The sequence below is a fragment of the Kogia breviceps genome, chromosome 19 (genome assembly GCF_026419965.1).
Source record: "Kogia breviceps isolate mKogBre1 chromosome 19, mKogBre1 haplotype 1, whole genome shotgun sequence".
Taxonomy (NCBI): Eukaryota; Metazoa; Chordata; class Mammalia; order Artiodactyla; family Physeteridae; genus Kogia; species Kogia breviceps.
The window spans coordinates 27,260,789-27,274,402 of NC_081328.1; the positions used below are offsets into that span (position 1 = coordinate 27,260,789).

The following is a 13,614-nucleotide window of genomic DNA, read 5'->3' on the forward strand; positions in this document are numbered from 1 at the left end:
CACTACCCAAAGAAAAGAAAAGCCACCCATCGACCAGGGATTCCCGCACTGACTGGTGTGTGAGCGTTAAGCCACTGAAAAGCAGGGTTTGTAACAGCAGCTAGTGTTACTCTAAATGCTTTCAAGAGAGTATTTCAAGATGAAGCCATGACTATTACTTTCCCATTAAATATACGTACAACTTTTTACAAACCAAAGAGCTTGTCTTTCTAAAATACAAAAAGCAGGCAATAAGTACATATTTTCAGGCTACTTGAAATAAGTTAGTAATCAAAAGACTGTCAGAATATAGATTAATGGAAACTAAATTTAATTAGAAGCAAGTTTTCAAGACCATTGCCAAAGTTTCCATATTAAATTCCCACTTATGAGTAGAAATGCATGAAATATAGAAGATATTTTAAATTTTAATGATCTTATTAAAATGGTAAGAACTGTAATGCAAGTTATAAGGCTTTCATTTAATTTATCCAATAAAGTAAGTTTAATAAACATCTAACTAAATGTATTTTTTTAATCTTAAAAAAACCCCTAAAATTATTTGAAACTTCAACTTATTTTATACTTACCCTAATATTATTTTTCTATCAAAGTTAAGCTGATTACACTAAAAATATAAAGCTATAAATAATACATATGATATTAGAAAACTGAGCATCACAAAACTAGGGACTTGGAGGGGTTCCACGTGAGACCACCTTTAAACTCTTGAGGTGTTTTGTCAGTATTATTGACTCCATAATGCTAAGTGTAAAAGCCACTTGAGAGTGAGTGCTATAACACAGAAACCTTCAATTACAGTACAAAATTATGGGATAAAAACCACATATGCCATCAACCTTTACAGTTCTCTCATGAACTTTACATACTGATTGTTTCTAATGGTGCCACCTTGGACTTGTGAATAAATGGGCTTAACTGTTTTTTAGAACCTTATGTTATACGTATATTTTGTAAACATTATATATCCTAATTTACATATTTATATTATGTTTATATTTTACATATTTATATTACATATATTTATATTTTAAAGGAGTTATATTTATTATCCTCATTTTATATATGAGGAAGCTAACACTGAGAGAGGTGAAATAACTTACTCCAGGTCATAAAACTGGTAAATGTTAGAGCCAGGATCTGGATCCAAATCTGACTTCTGAGAATTTTACCATTATGTTATATTCCTCTCTGAGGCTCTATTATATGGGTTGGTTTCAACAACAATATATATGGAGGCTTTGGGATAGATTAAATGAGACCACCTGAAAAGAGGTCTTTAGCTTTACAAGATGAAATAATTAAAGATGTATTGACTAATTAATTCAATGATCATAGATTTATCTCTAAAGCATTTTAAAATAATTTATCATATAATTCATAAAAACTTTATTCAGTATGAATAAAAATTATTTGTGTGACACCTGCTTCTCCAGCAGTCTTAAACTTTTCACATCATGTGGCAATTGAAGAAATTGAGGCTAAGAGAGTCCCAGGGCCCTGTCCAAGGTCACACAATAGCAGAGCTCAGGCTTAGATGCAGACCACGGTCACTATCTTTTTGTATCAGCTTCACGGACCTGGTCTGAAATTCCGTATTGCCCAGGCACTAACTGGGTTACTTGTATGTCTCTGGGAAAGTTATTTAAACTCTGAGTCTGCTTCCCAATCTAGAAAACATGTTAAGACCTTCCTTGATAGTGTTAAGAGAGAAAACATATAAATCCCCTAGTTTTATGCCTGACACATTCTAGGTCCATCATAAGCATCACCCTCTCTCCTCCACTTCTAACTTCCTGTATTAGTTTTCTCTTGGTGCAGTAACAAATGACCATGAATGTAGTGGCTTAAAACAATGCTAATTTACTGGCTAACTGTTCTGTAGCTCAGAAGTCTGAGACAGCTCTCACTGGGCTCAAATCAAGATGTTGGCAAGGCTAAATTTCGTTCTGGAGGCTCTCGGGGAGAATCCGTTTCCTTGCTTTTCCAGCTTTTAAAGGCCACCCACATTCCATGGCTTATGTCCTCCATCTTCCAAGTCAGCAACACAACATATCTCTGACCCTGCTTCCATTGTCATATCTCTTTCTCTGACTCTCTCCTTCTGGCTCCCTCTTCTACTGCTGAGGACTCATGTGATTAGACTGGACCCACATGGATAATCTAGGATAATCTCTCTATTTTAATATTTTAAGGTCAGCTGATTACCAACCTTAATTCCACCTGCAACCTTAATGCCCCTTTACCATGGAACCTAACATATTCAAAGGTTTTGGGGATTAGCTCATGGATATCATCAGAAAGCCATTATTCTACTTACCACACTCCCTTGCCCCTCAGCTACTTCTCGCACTAAAGCCTAGAGCTTGAGGGAAGGGGCACTGGTTTGTATTAATTCTTGCAATTTGCCTGAAACTTGGCAAATGTACAGGAAGAAAGACGATATGCTATAATACATTGTACTGGAGATAACTGACTGAAGAAAAAAGTGCTAGAGATCTATGGAAAGTAATTTAAGGAAGAAGCAACTGTTATGGAATGAATTGTGTCCCCACCCCCCAAATCTATGTTGTAGTCCTAAACCCTAATGTGGCTGTGTTTGGAGGATGGGGCCTTTGTGGAGGTAATTAGGGTTAGATGAGATCATGGGGGTGAGGCCCTGGTCCAATGGGACTGGTGTCCTTGTAAGAGGAGGAAGACACGTCAGACCTTTCTCTCCATGCACACAGAGAAGAGGCCATGTGAGGAGGTGGTTGTCTACATCCCAGGAAGAGGGCCCTCACAAGAAATCAATCCTGATGGCATCTTGATCTTGGCCTTCTGTCCTCCAGAATTGTGAGAAAAATAAATTTCTCACCCAGTTTAAGCCACCCGGTCTGTGGTATTTTGTCATGGAAGCCCTAGCAGACTAATACAGCAACCAAATTTGGAAGGGAAAGTGACAAAAAAGTTAGTATTTGTTGAGAAATTTAAATAAAGGGTCTTGGAGGCAGAGAAGAACCCATATCTGGCTAAATAAAAGTATAACCCTGGAAAGGTGATGAATTTCCAAAGTACTTTACACAATCCCAAAGGATTTTCTTATATTATCCCTCCAAAATGCTAAAAAACATGCTTCCTGCCTCAGTTATACCTGTTATTGGTTAAATGGGGGAAAAAAGAGTTTGATGTTGGCTGTCTAGATCTGGATATTTTATTCATTTCGGTGGGCTTTGCCATTCTGAGTAACCTCAGTCAGCTGGCTGGCCTTCTGTTTAGATGACAGTTGCTCATATAGAGTGTCATATGACTACACCCCTTTGTAGATATTTATAGAAAATCCAGAGCAGGCTGTCTCAGGCTCCTGAGCACTGCAGCCTCTTTGCTCCTGTCACAGGGCTGCTGACTGGCTGGGGAGAGGTATAAGTGTAGGTTTTGGTTGCTGGTTTCTATTTGCAGCTGTGTAAATGCTGTCATATAAAGCTCCTCCACTGGCAAATAGCAGTAGAATAATATAAGGGAAGGGAAGGGGAATGAACATCTATTAGGCATACACCTTGTGCCAGGTGAGTTATTTTATTCAATTCTCAAAACAAGGCTGGGAGATATAAACTACTCTCCTTGTTTTTTGATGAGAAAAGGGGGTTACAGACAATAGAAATACTACTAATTATACCAAGGTCACATTCAAAAGTGGTGGTGTAAACATTAGAAACCAGGTTTGTCTGATACTAAAGCCCATACTTTTTCCCTACCAACTGATTCCTCAATGACAGTATTCACTCATTTGATAAATATTTATTCCTTCCCTACACATGCCAGGCACTGTACTAGTTACTGGATATTCTAAACCAGTTATCACATAGATGGGTACATCCAAACTAGTGGTTTTAATACCTTACAATTTAATCATAGCTAGAAGTGTTTGGGAACAAAATATTTTAATAAGCTCCATACTTCTTCCTTCAAGTCCTCTGTTGATTTCTTCATTGTAGTCTCATTAAGAATGAAATGTTCAGGATTGCCATACATGCAAAGGCAGTGAGGAGCCTACCCCCATTTCCCTTATCTATGCTGAAGTTAGGTACATAGAAATTGCCCTGACATCTTATCAAGTGAGCCTTAGACTTCAGCAGTCTGTCCATGGGTATTTCTTAACTCATCCAAATTTAATCAGAGCAGCCAAATTAACGAGGTCTTAAGAGGGAGGGCTCCTGACAGTATCTACTAAAGTGGAGCTAAAATCATCTGCTAAGGATTTAAGAAAAGTTAAAAGTAGTAGCTTTTTATTTCCCATCCAGAAACCATCCCTCCCTCTCCACCCTCCCTTCCCCAGTCTCCTTAATTTCTAATCACATTAGAATTACCTAACATAGACTCTACATGCAAAATAAGGTTGGAGGTAAGAAAAAGTCTCAAATTTGTCTCTTTTGTGTTTTCCATTTTTTAATTTATTTTATAAATGAGATGATACAATGTAACTTAAGCCTTTAATTAATACAGTAGGCTGACAATGACAAATTTCATTCATATATAGGTTTTGATCTACATTCTTTCCTACCTGGAAACAACCTAATAGACTGTTTTACCCCAAGTTCAGACAATCATTTAGGGTTGTTAATGAACTATGACTGGAAAGATATGAGAAAAAACATGCCTATTGGAAATCAGTTTTCCTTTGAAGTCATAAAGGCAAAGCTCTTAAATACTGACTATCTCGTGAGAACTATTGGGGGGGGAGTGTCACTGTTTATTTTATCATTCCAACCTACGATTTGCATTATTACTGTTCATCCTGGCAGAGTTCCTGTGTTGGCAATATGCTCTAGAAGACCAAAGACTGAAAAGATGTGGTATGTGTCCCACACGTCTCTTCCCCCGGCACCCACAGCAGACATCTCTGATGCATGAAGACAAATATCAGGGACTTCCCTAGTGGCGCAGTGGTTAAGAGTCCGCCTGCCAATGCAGGGGACATGGGTTTGATCCATGGTCCGGGAAGATCCCACATGCCGCGGAGCAACTAAGCCCGCGCACCACAACTACTGAGCCCAAGCGCCGCAACTACTGAAGTCCGCAAACCTAGAGCCTGTGCTCTGCAACAAGAGAAGCCACTGCAATGATGATAAGCCAAGGAACCATAATGAAGAATAGCCCACGCTCACTGCAACTAGAGAAAAGCCCGTGCACAGCAACAAAGACCCAACGCAGCCAAAAAAAAATAAAAGACATATCAGTGAGGTTGAATATATCCTCAGAATTCTTCACAAATGACACTTGAGAAAGTGAGTTGAAATCTATTTGCCCTCTCTGCTCTAGACAGAAACTTCTGTTTTATTCAGAAATCACAGGCTCCCTGGGTTTTACCGGTATGCATTTGTAATGTAAGGATAATACCTCCTATGTAATGGATAAAAAATTTTATAATACAAGGTGTGCTATCTCAGATTTCAGGATGTGATATAAAGGTGTATCAACACAAAGGAACTATAAGCGAAGTGTGAGTAACTTTTAAAAACCAATGAGTAGATGGCTTCAAGACGGCGGAAGAGTAAGACGTGGAGATCAACTTCCTCCCCACAAATACATCAGAAACACATCTACATGTGGAACAACTCCTACAGAACACCTACTGAACTCTGGCAGAAGACCTCAGACCTCCCAAAAGGCAAGAAACTCCCCACGTAACTGGGTAGGGCAAAAGAAAAAAGAAAAAGCAGAGACAAAAGAATAGGGATGGGACCTGCACCAGTGGGAGAGAGCTGTGAAGGAGGAAAGGTTTTCCACACACTAGAAGCCCCTTCCTGGGCAGAGACTGCGGTGGCAGGGGGGGAAGCTTCGGAGCCATGGAGGACAGCGCAGCAACAGGCGTGTGGGGAGCAAAGCGGAGAGATTCCCGCACAGGAGATCGGTGCAGACCAGCACTCACCAGCCCGAGAGGCTTGTCTGCTCACCCGCCGGGATGGGCGGGGCTGGGAGCTGAGGCTCGGGCTTCGGAAGTCAGATCTACAGGGAGAGGACTGGGGTTGGTGGTGTGAACAGACTGAAGGGGGTTAGTGCACCACGGCTAGCCCGGAGGGAGTCCAGGAAAAGTCTGGAGCTGCCGAAGAGGCAAGAGACATTTTTTTGCCTCTGTTTCCTGGTACGCGAGGAGAGGGGATTAAGAGCGCCGCGTAAAGGAGCTCCAGAGGTGGGCGCGGAGCTGCCGAAGAGGCAAGAGACTTTTCCTTCCCTCTTTGTATCCTGGTGCGCAAGGAGAGGGGATTAATAGTGCTGCTTAAAGGAGCTCCAGAGATGGGCTCGAGCTGCGGCTAACAGCGCAGACCCCAGAGACGGGCATGAGATGCTAAGGCCACTGCTGCTGCCACCAAGAAGCCTGTGTGCGAGCACAGGTCACTCTCCACACCTCCCCTCCTGGGAGCTGTGCAGCCCACCACTGCCAGGGTCCCGGGATCCAGGGACAACTTCCCTGGGAGAACGCACGGCGTGCCTCAGGCTGGTGCAATGTCATGCTAGCCTCTGCTGCCGCAGGCTCACCCCGCACACTGTGCCCCTCCCTCCCCCCGGCCTGAGTGAGCCAGAGGTCCCGAATCAGGGGCTCCTTTAACCCCGTCCTGTCTGAGCAAAGAGCAGAGGCTCTCAGGCTACCTACATGCAGAGGCGGGGCCAAATCCAAAGCTGAACCCGGGGAGCTGTGCAAACAAAGAAGAGAAAGGGAAATTTCTCCCAGCAGCCTCAGAAGCAGCGGATTAAAGCTCCAAAATCAACTTGATGTACGCTGCATCAGTGGAATACCTGAACAGACAACGAATCATCCCAAATTAAGGAGGTGGACTTTGGGAGCAACGATATATATATATTTTCCCCTTTTTCTCTTTTTGTGAGTGTGTATGTGTATGGTTGTGTGTGATTTTGTCTGTATAGCTTTGCTTTTACCATTTGTCCCAGGGTTCTGTCTTTCCATTTTTTTTTGTTTGTTTCTCTTTTTTTAGTATAGTTTTTAGCACTTGTTATAATTGGTGGATTTGTGTTTTGGTTTTGTTCCTCTCTTCTTTCTTTCTTTTTTTTTTTAATTACTTAAAAATTTTTTAAAAATTTTTTATTTTAATAACTTTGTTTTATTTTATATAATTTTATTTTATTTTATCTTCTTCTTTCTTTCTTTTTTTCCTCCCTTTTATTCTGAACTATGTGGATGACAGGCTCTTGGGTTCCAGCCAGGCATCAGGGCTGTGCCTCTGATGAGGGAGAGCCAAGTTCAGCACATTGGTCCAGAGGAGACCTCCCAGCTCCATGTAATATCAAATGGTGAAAATCTCCCAGAGATCTCCATCTCAATGCCAAGACCCAGCTCCACTCAACGAACAGCAAGCTACAGTGCTGGACACCCTATGCCAAACAACTAGCAAGACAGGAAGACAACCCCGTCCATTAGCAGAGAGGCTGCCTAAAATCATAATAAGGCCACGAACCCCCCCAAAACACACCACCAGATGTGGACCTGACCACCAGAAAGACAAGATCCAGCCTCATCCACCAGAACACAGGCACTAGTCCCCTCCACCAGGAAGCCTACACAACCCACTGAACCAACCGTAGACACTGGGGGCAGACACCAGAAACAACGGGAAGTATGAACCTGCAGCCTGCAAAAAGGAGACCTCAAACACAATAAGTTAAGCAACATGAGAAGACACACACAGTAGATGAAGAAGCAAGGTAAAAACCCACCAGACCTAACAAATGAAGAGGAAAAAGGCCATCTATCTGAAAAAGATTTCAGAATAATGATAGTAAAGATGATCCAAAATCTTGGAAATAGAATGGAGAAAATACAAGAAATGTTTAACAAGGACCTAGAAGAACTAAAGAGCAAACAGACAGTGATGAACAACAAATAAATGAAATTAAAAATTCTGTAGAAGGGATCAATAGCAGAATAACTGAGGCAAAAGAACGGATAAGTGACCTGGAAGATAAAATAGTCGAAATAACTACTGCGGAGCAGAGTAAAGAAAAAAGAATGAAAAGAATTGAGGACAGTCTCAGAGACCTCAGGGACAACATTAAATGCACCAACGGGCTTCCCTGGTGGCGCATTGGTTGAGAGTCTGCCTGCCGATTGGTTTGTGCCCCGGTTTGGGAAGATCCCACATGCCGCGGAGCGGCTGGGCCCATGAGCCATGGCCACTGGGTCTGCGTGTCCGGAGCCTGTGCTCTGCAACAGGAGAGGCCACAACAGTGAGAGGCCCACGTACCACAAAAAAACAAAACAAAACAAAAAAACCGCACCAACATTCGAATTATAGGGGTCCCAGAAGAAGAAGAGAAAAAGAAAGGGACTGAGAAAATATTTGAAGAGATTATAACTGAGAACTTCCCTAATATGGGAAAGGAAATAGTTAATCAAGTCCAGGAAGCATGGAGAGTCCCATACAGGATAAATCCAAGGAGAAACATGCCAAGACACATATTAATCAAACTATCAAAAATTAAATACAAAGAAAAAATATTAAAGGCAGCAAGGGAAAAACAACAAATAACACACAAGAGAATCCCCATAAGGTTAACAGCAGCTCTTTCACCAGAAACTCTGCAAGCCAGAAGGGAGTGGCAGGACATATTTAAAGTGATGAAGGAGAAAAACCTACAACCAAGATTACTCTACCCAGCAAGGATCTCATTCAGATTTGATGGAAACATTAAAACCTTTACAGACAAACAAAAGCTAAGAGAATTCAGCACCACCAAACCACCTTTACAACAAATGTTAAAGGACCTTCTCTAGGCCGGAAACACAAGAGAAGGAAAGGTCCTACAATAACAAACCCAAAACAATTAAGAAAATGGTAATAGGAACATACATGTCGATAATTATGTAAATGTAAATGGATTAAATGCTCCAACCAAAAGACACAGACTGGCTGAATGGATACAAAAACAAGACCTATATATATGCTGTTTACAAGAGACCCACTTCAGACCTAGGGAGACATACAGACTGAAACTGAGGGCATGGAAAAAGATATTCCATGCAAATGGAAATCAAAAGAAAGCTGGAGTAGCAATTCTCATATCAGACAAAATAGACTTTAAAGTAAAAACTATTACAAGAGACAAAGAAGGACACTACATAATGATCAAGGGATGGATCCATGAAGAAGATAAAACAATTGTAAATATTTATGCACCCAACATAGGAGCACCTCAATACATAAGGCAAATACTAACAGCCATAAAAGGAGAAATCGACAGTAACACAATCATACTAGGGGCCTTTAACACACCACTTTCACCAATGGACAGATCATCCAAAATGAAAATAAATAAGGAAACACAGGCTTTAAATGATACATTAATGAAGATGGGCTTAATTGATATTTATAGGATATTCCATTCAAAAACAACAGAATACACTTTCTTCTCAAGTGCTCATGGATCATTCTCCAGGATAGATCATATCTTGGGTCACAAATCAAGCCCTGGTTAATTTAAGAAAATTGAAATCGTATCAAGTATCTTTTCCGACCACAATGCTATGAGACTAGATATCAATTACAGGAAAAAATAATAACCAAGAGATAACTGAAGAAATCAAAGAGGAAATCAAAAAATACCTAGAAACAAATGACAATGAAAACATGACGACCCACAACCTATGGGATACAGCAAAAGCAGTTCTAAGAGGGAAGTTTATAGCAATACAATCCTACCTTAAGAAACAAGAAACACCTCAAATAAACAACCTAACCTTACACCTAAAGCAATTAGAGAAAGAAGAACAAAAAAAGCCAACGTTAGTAGAAGGAAGGAAATCATAAAGATCAGATGAGAAATAAATGAAAAAGAAATGAAGGAAATGATAGCAAAGATCAATAAAACTAAAAGTTGGTTTTTTGAGAAGATAAACAAAATTGATAGACCATTAGCCACAGTCATCAAGAAAAAAAGGGAGAAGACTCAAATCAATAGAAGTGAAAAAGGAGAAGTAACAAGTGACACTGCAGAAATACAAAGGATCATGAGATCATACAAGCAACTGTATGCCAATAAAATGGACAACCTGGAAGAAATGGACAAATTCTTAGAAATGTACAACCTGCCGAGACTGAACCAGGAAGAAATAGAAAATATGAACAGACCAATCACAAGCAGTGAAATTGAAACTGTGATTAAAAATCTTCCAACAAACAAAAGCCCAGGACCAGATGGCTTCACAGGCTAATTGTATCAAACATTTAGAGAATTGCTAACACCTAACCTTCTCAAACTCTTCCAAAATATAGCAGAGGGATGAACACTCCCAAACTCATTCTATGAGGCCACCATCACCCTGATACCAAAACCAGACACTGACGGCACAAAGAAAGACAACTACAGGCCAATATCACTGATGAACATAGATGCAAAAATCCTCAACAAAATACTAGCAAACAGAATCCAACAGCACATTAAAAGGATCATACACCATGATCAAGTGGGGTTTATCCTAGGAATGCAAGGATCCTTCAATATATGCAAATCTATCAATGTGACACACCATATTAACAAATTGAAGGAGAAAAACCATATGATCATCTCAATAGATGCAGAGAAAGCTTTTGACAAAATTCAACATCGATTTATGATAAAAACCCTCCAGAAAGTAGGCGGAGAGGGAACCTTCCTCAACCTAATAAAGGCTATATGACAAACCCACAGCCAACATCATCCTCAATGGTGAAAAACTGAAACCATTTCCACTAAGATCAGGAACAAGACAAGGTTGCCCACTCTCACCACTATTATTCAACATAGTTTTGGAAGTTTTAGCCACAGCAATCAGAGAAGAAAAAGAAATAAAAGGAATCCAAATCGGAAAAGAAGACATAAAGCTGTCACTATTTGCAGATGACATACTATACATAGAGAATCCTAAAGATGCTACCAGAAAACGACTAGAGCTAATCAATGAATTTGGTAAAGTAGAAGGTTATAAAATTAATGAACAGAAATCTCTGGCATTCTTATACACTAATGATGAAAAATCTGAGAGTGAAATTAAGAAAACACTCCCATTTACCACTGCAACAAAAAGAATAAAATATATAGGAATAAACCTACCTAAGGAGACAAAAGACCTGTATGCAGAAAAGTATAAGACACTGATGAAAGAAATTAAAGAAGATACAAATAGATGGGGAGATATACCACATTCTTGGATTGGAAGAATGAACATTGTGAAAATGACTATACTACCCAAAGCAATCTACAGATTCAATGCAATCCCTATCAAATGAGCAATGGCATTTTTCACAGAACTAGAACAAATAATTTCACAATTTGTAGGGAAACACAAAAGACCCCGAATAGTCAGAGCAATCTGAGAAAGAAAAGTGGAGCTGGAGGAATCAGGCTCCCTGATTTCAGACTATACTACAAAGCGACAGTAATCAAGACAGTATGGTACTGATACAAAAACAAAAACATAGATCAATGGAACAGGATAGAAAGCCTAGAGATAAACCCATGCACATATGGTCACCTTATCTTTGATAAAGGAGGCAAGAATATACAATGGAGAAATGACAGCCTCTTCAATAAGTGGTGCTGGGAAAACTGGACAGGTACATGGGAAAGAATGAAATTAGAACACTCCTTAATACCATACACAAAAATAAACTCAAAATGGATTAAAGATCTAAATGTAAGGCCAGACAGTATCAAACTCTTAGAAGAAAACATAGGCAGAACACTTTACAACATAAATCACAGCAAGATCCTTTTTGACCCACCTCCTAGAGAAATGGAAATAAAAACTAAAATAAACAAATGGAACCTAATGAAACTTAAAAGATTTTGCACAGCGAAGGATACCATAAACAAGACCAAAAGACAACCCTCAGAATGGGAGAAAATATTTGCAAATGAAGCAACTGACAAAAGATCAATGTCCAAAATTTACAAGAAGCTCATGCAGCTGAATGTGAAAAAAACAAACAACCCAATCCAAAAATGGGCAGAAGACCTAGAGAGACATTTCTTCAAAGAAGATATACAGATTGCCAACAAACACATGAAAGAATGCTCAACGTCTTTAATCATTAGAGAAATGCAAATCAAAACTACAATGAGATATCACCTCACACCAGTCAGAACGGCCATCATCAAAAAATCTACAAACAATAAATGTTGGAGAGGGTGTGGAGAAAAGGGAACCCTCTTGCACTGTGGATGGGAATGTAAACTGATACAGCCACTATGGAGAACAGTATGGAGGTTCCTTAAAAAACTACAGGGGGCTTCCCTGGTGGTGCAGTGGTTGAGAATCCTCCTGCCGATGCAGGGGACATGGGTTTGTGCCCTGGTCTGGGACGATCCCACATGCCGCGGAGCGGCTGGGCCCGTGAGCCGTGGCCACTGGGTCTGCGCGTCCAGAGCCTGTGCTCCACAACAGGAGAGGCCACAACAGTGAGAGGCCCGCGTATCACAAAAAAAAAAAAAAAAAAAAAAAAAAAAACCTACAAAAAGAACTACCATACGACCCCGCAATCTCACTACTGGGCATATACCCTGAGAAAACCATAATTCAAAAGCAGTCATGTACCAAAATGTTCACTGCAGCTCTATTTACAATAGCCAGGACATGGAAGCAACCTAAGTGTCCAGCAACAGATGAATGGATAAAGAAGATGTGGTACATGTATATAATAGAATATTACTCAGCCATAAAATGAAATGAAATTGAGTTATTTGTATTGAGATGGATGGACCTAGAGTCTGTCATACAGAGTAAGTCAGAAAGAGAAAAACAAATACCATATGCTAACACATATATATGCAATCTAAAAAAAAAGGTTATGAAGAAACTAGGGGCAGGATGGGAATAAAGACAGAGACCTACTAGAGAATGGAGTAGAGGATATGGGGAGGGGGAAGGGTAAGCTGGGACAAAGTGAGAGAGTGGCATGGACATATATACACTACCAAATATAAAATAGATAGCTAGTGGGAAGTAGCCACATAGCATAGGGAGATCAGCTCGGTGCTTTGTGACCACCTAGAGGGGTGGGATAGGGAGGGTGGCAGGGAGGGAGACGCAAGAGGGAAGAGATATGGGGACATACGTATGTATATGTATAACTGATTCACTTTTTTATAAAGCAGAAACTAATACACCATTGTAAAGCAATTATACTCTAATAAAGATGTTAAAAAAAACCAAACAAAATAAAAAACCAATGAGTATACCTACTTGAAAAATCACCAACAATACAATATAATGTTGGAAGCAAGTATATGATATTGAGATTTTTGTATGTTTATAGAGATGTATAGATTATATATATAATAATTTAATTATTGATTAATATATATATTACATTGTGAAACAACCTTGTAGTAGGCATCCTCTAAGGGAGCTCCCAGTGGTCCTTACCTTCTGGCATGCACACTCTTGTACAGTTGCCTCCTATACTGTACCAGGGTGGTCTGTGTGACAAGTAGCATATGGCAGAAGGTATGTTAATCACTTCTGAGATTGGTTATAAAAGACACTGAAGGTTTTATCTTGGTGTTTCTCTCGCTTTCACTTTTTCTCTTGTCCCTTGCTGTGGGGGAAGCCAGCTGCCGTGTTTGTGCAGCCCTATGGCCCTA

The 13,614-nt window shown here is 40.0% G+C and overlaps 1 protein-coding gene across 2 annotated transcripts in view; it reads right to left on the reverse strand.

Annotated features, from left to right (window-relative positions):
- Positions 1–13,614, reverse strand: part of STXBP4 (syntaxin binding protein 4) — a 202,156-nt gene that overhangs the window by 6,643 nt on the left and 181,899 nt on the right. Inside the window, exon 18 of one of the 2 annotated variants that reach the window (XM_067020482.1) lies at positions 13,397–13,611. The exons of the other annotated variant lie outside the window; for it this stretch is intronic. Coding sequence (XP_066876583.1) covers positions 13,524–13,611 — 88 coding nt within the window. The 3' untranslated portion in view covers positions 13,397–13,523. Of the gene's footprint in view, positions 1–13,396; positions 13,612–13,614 lie in introns of those variants that run through there. 2 annotated transcript variants of the gene reach the window in all.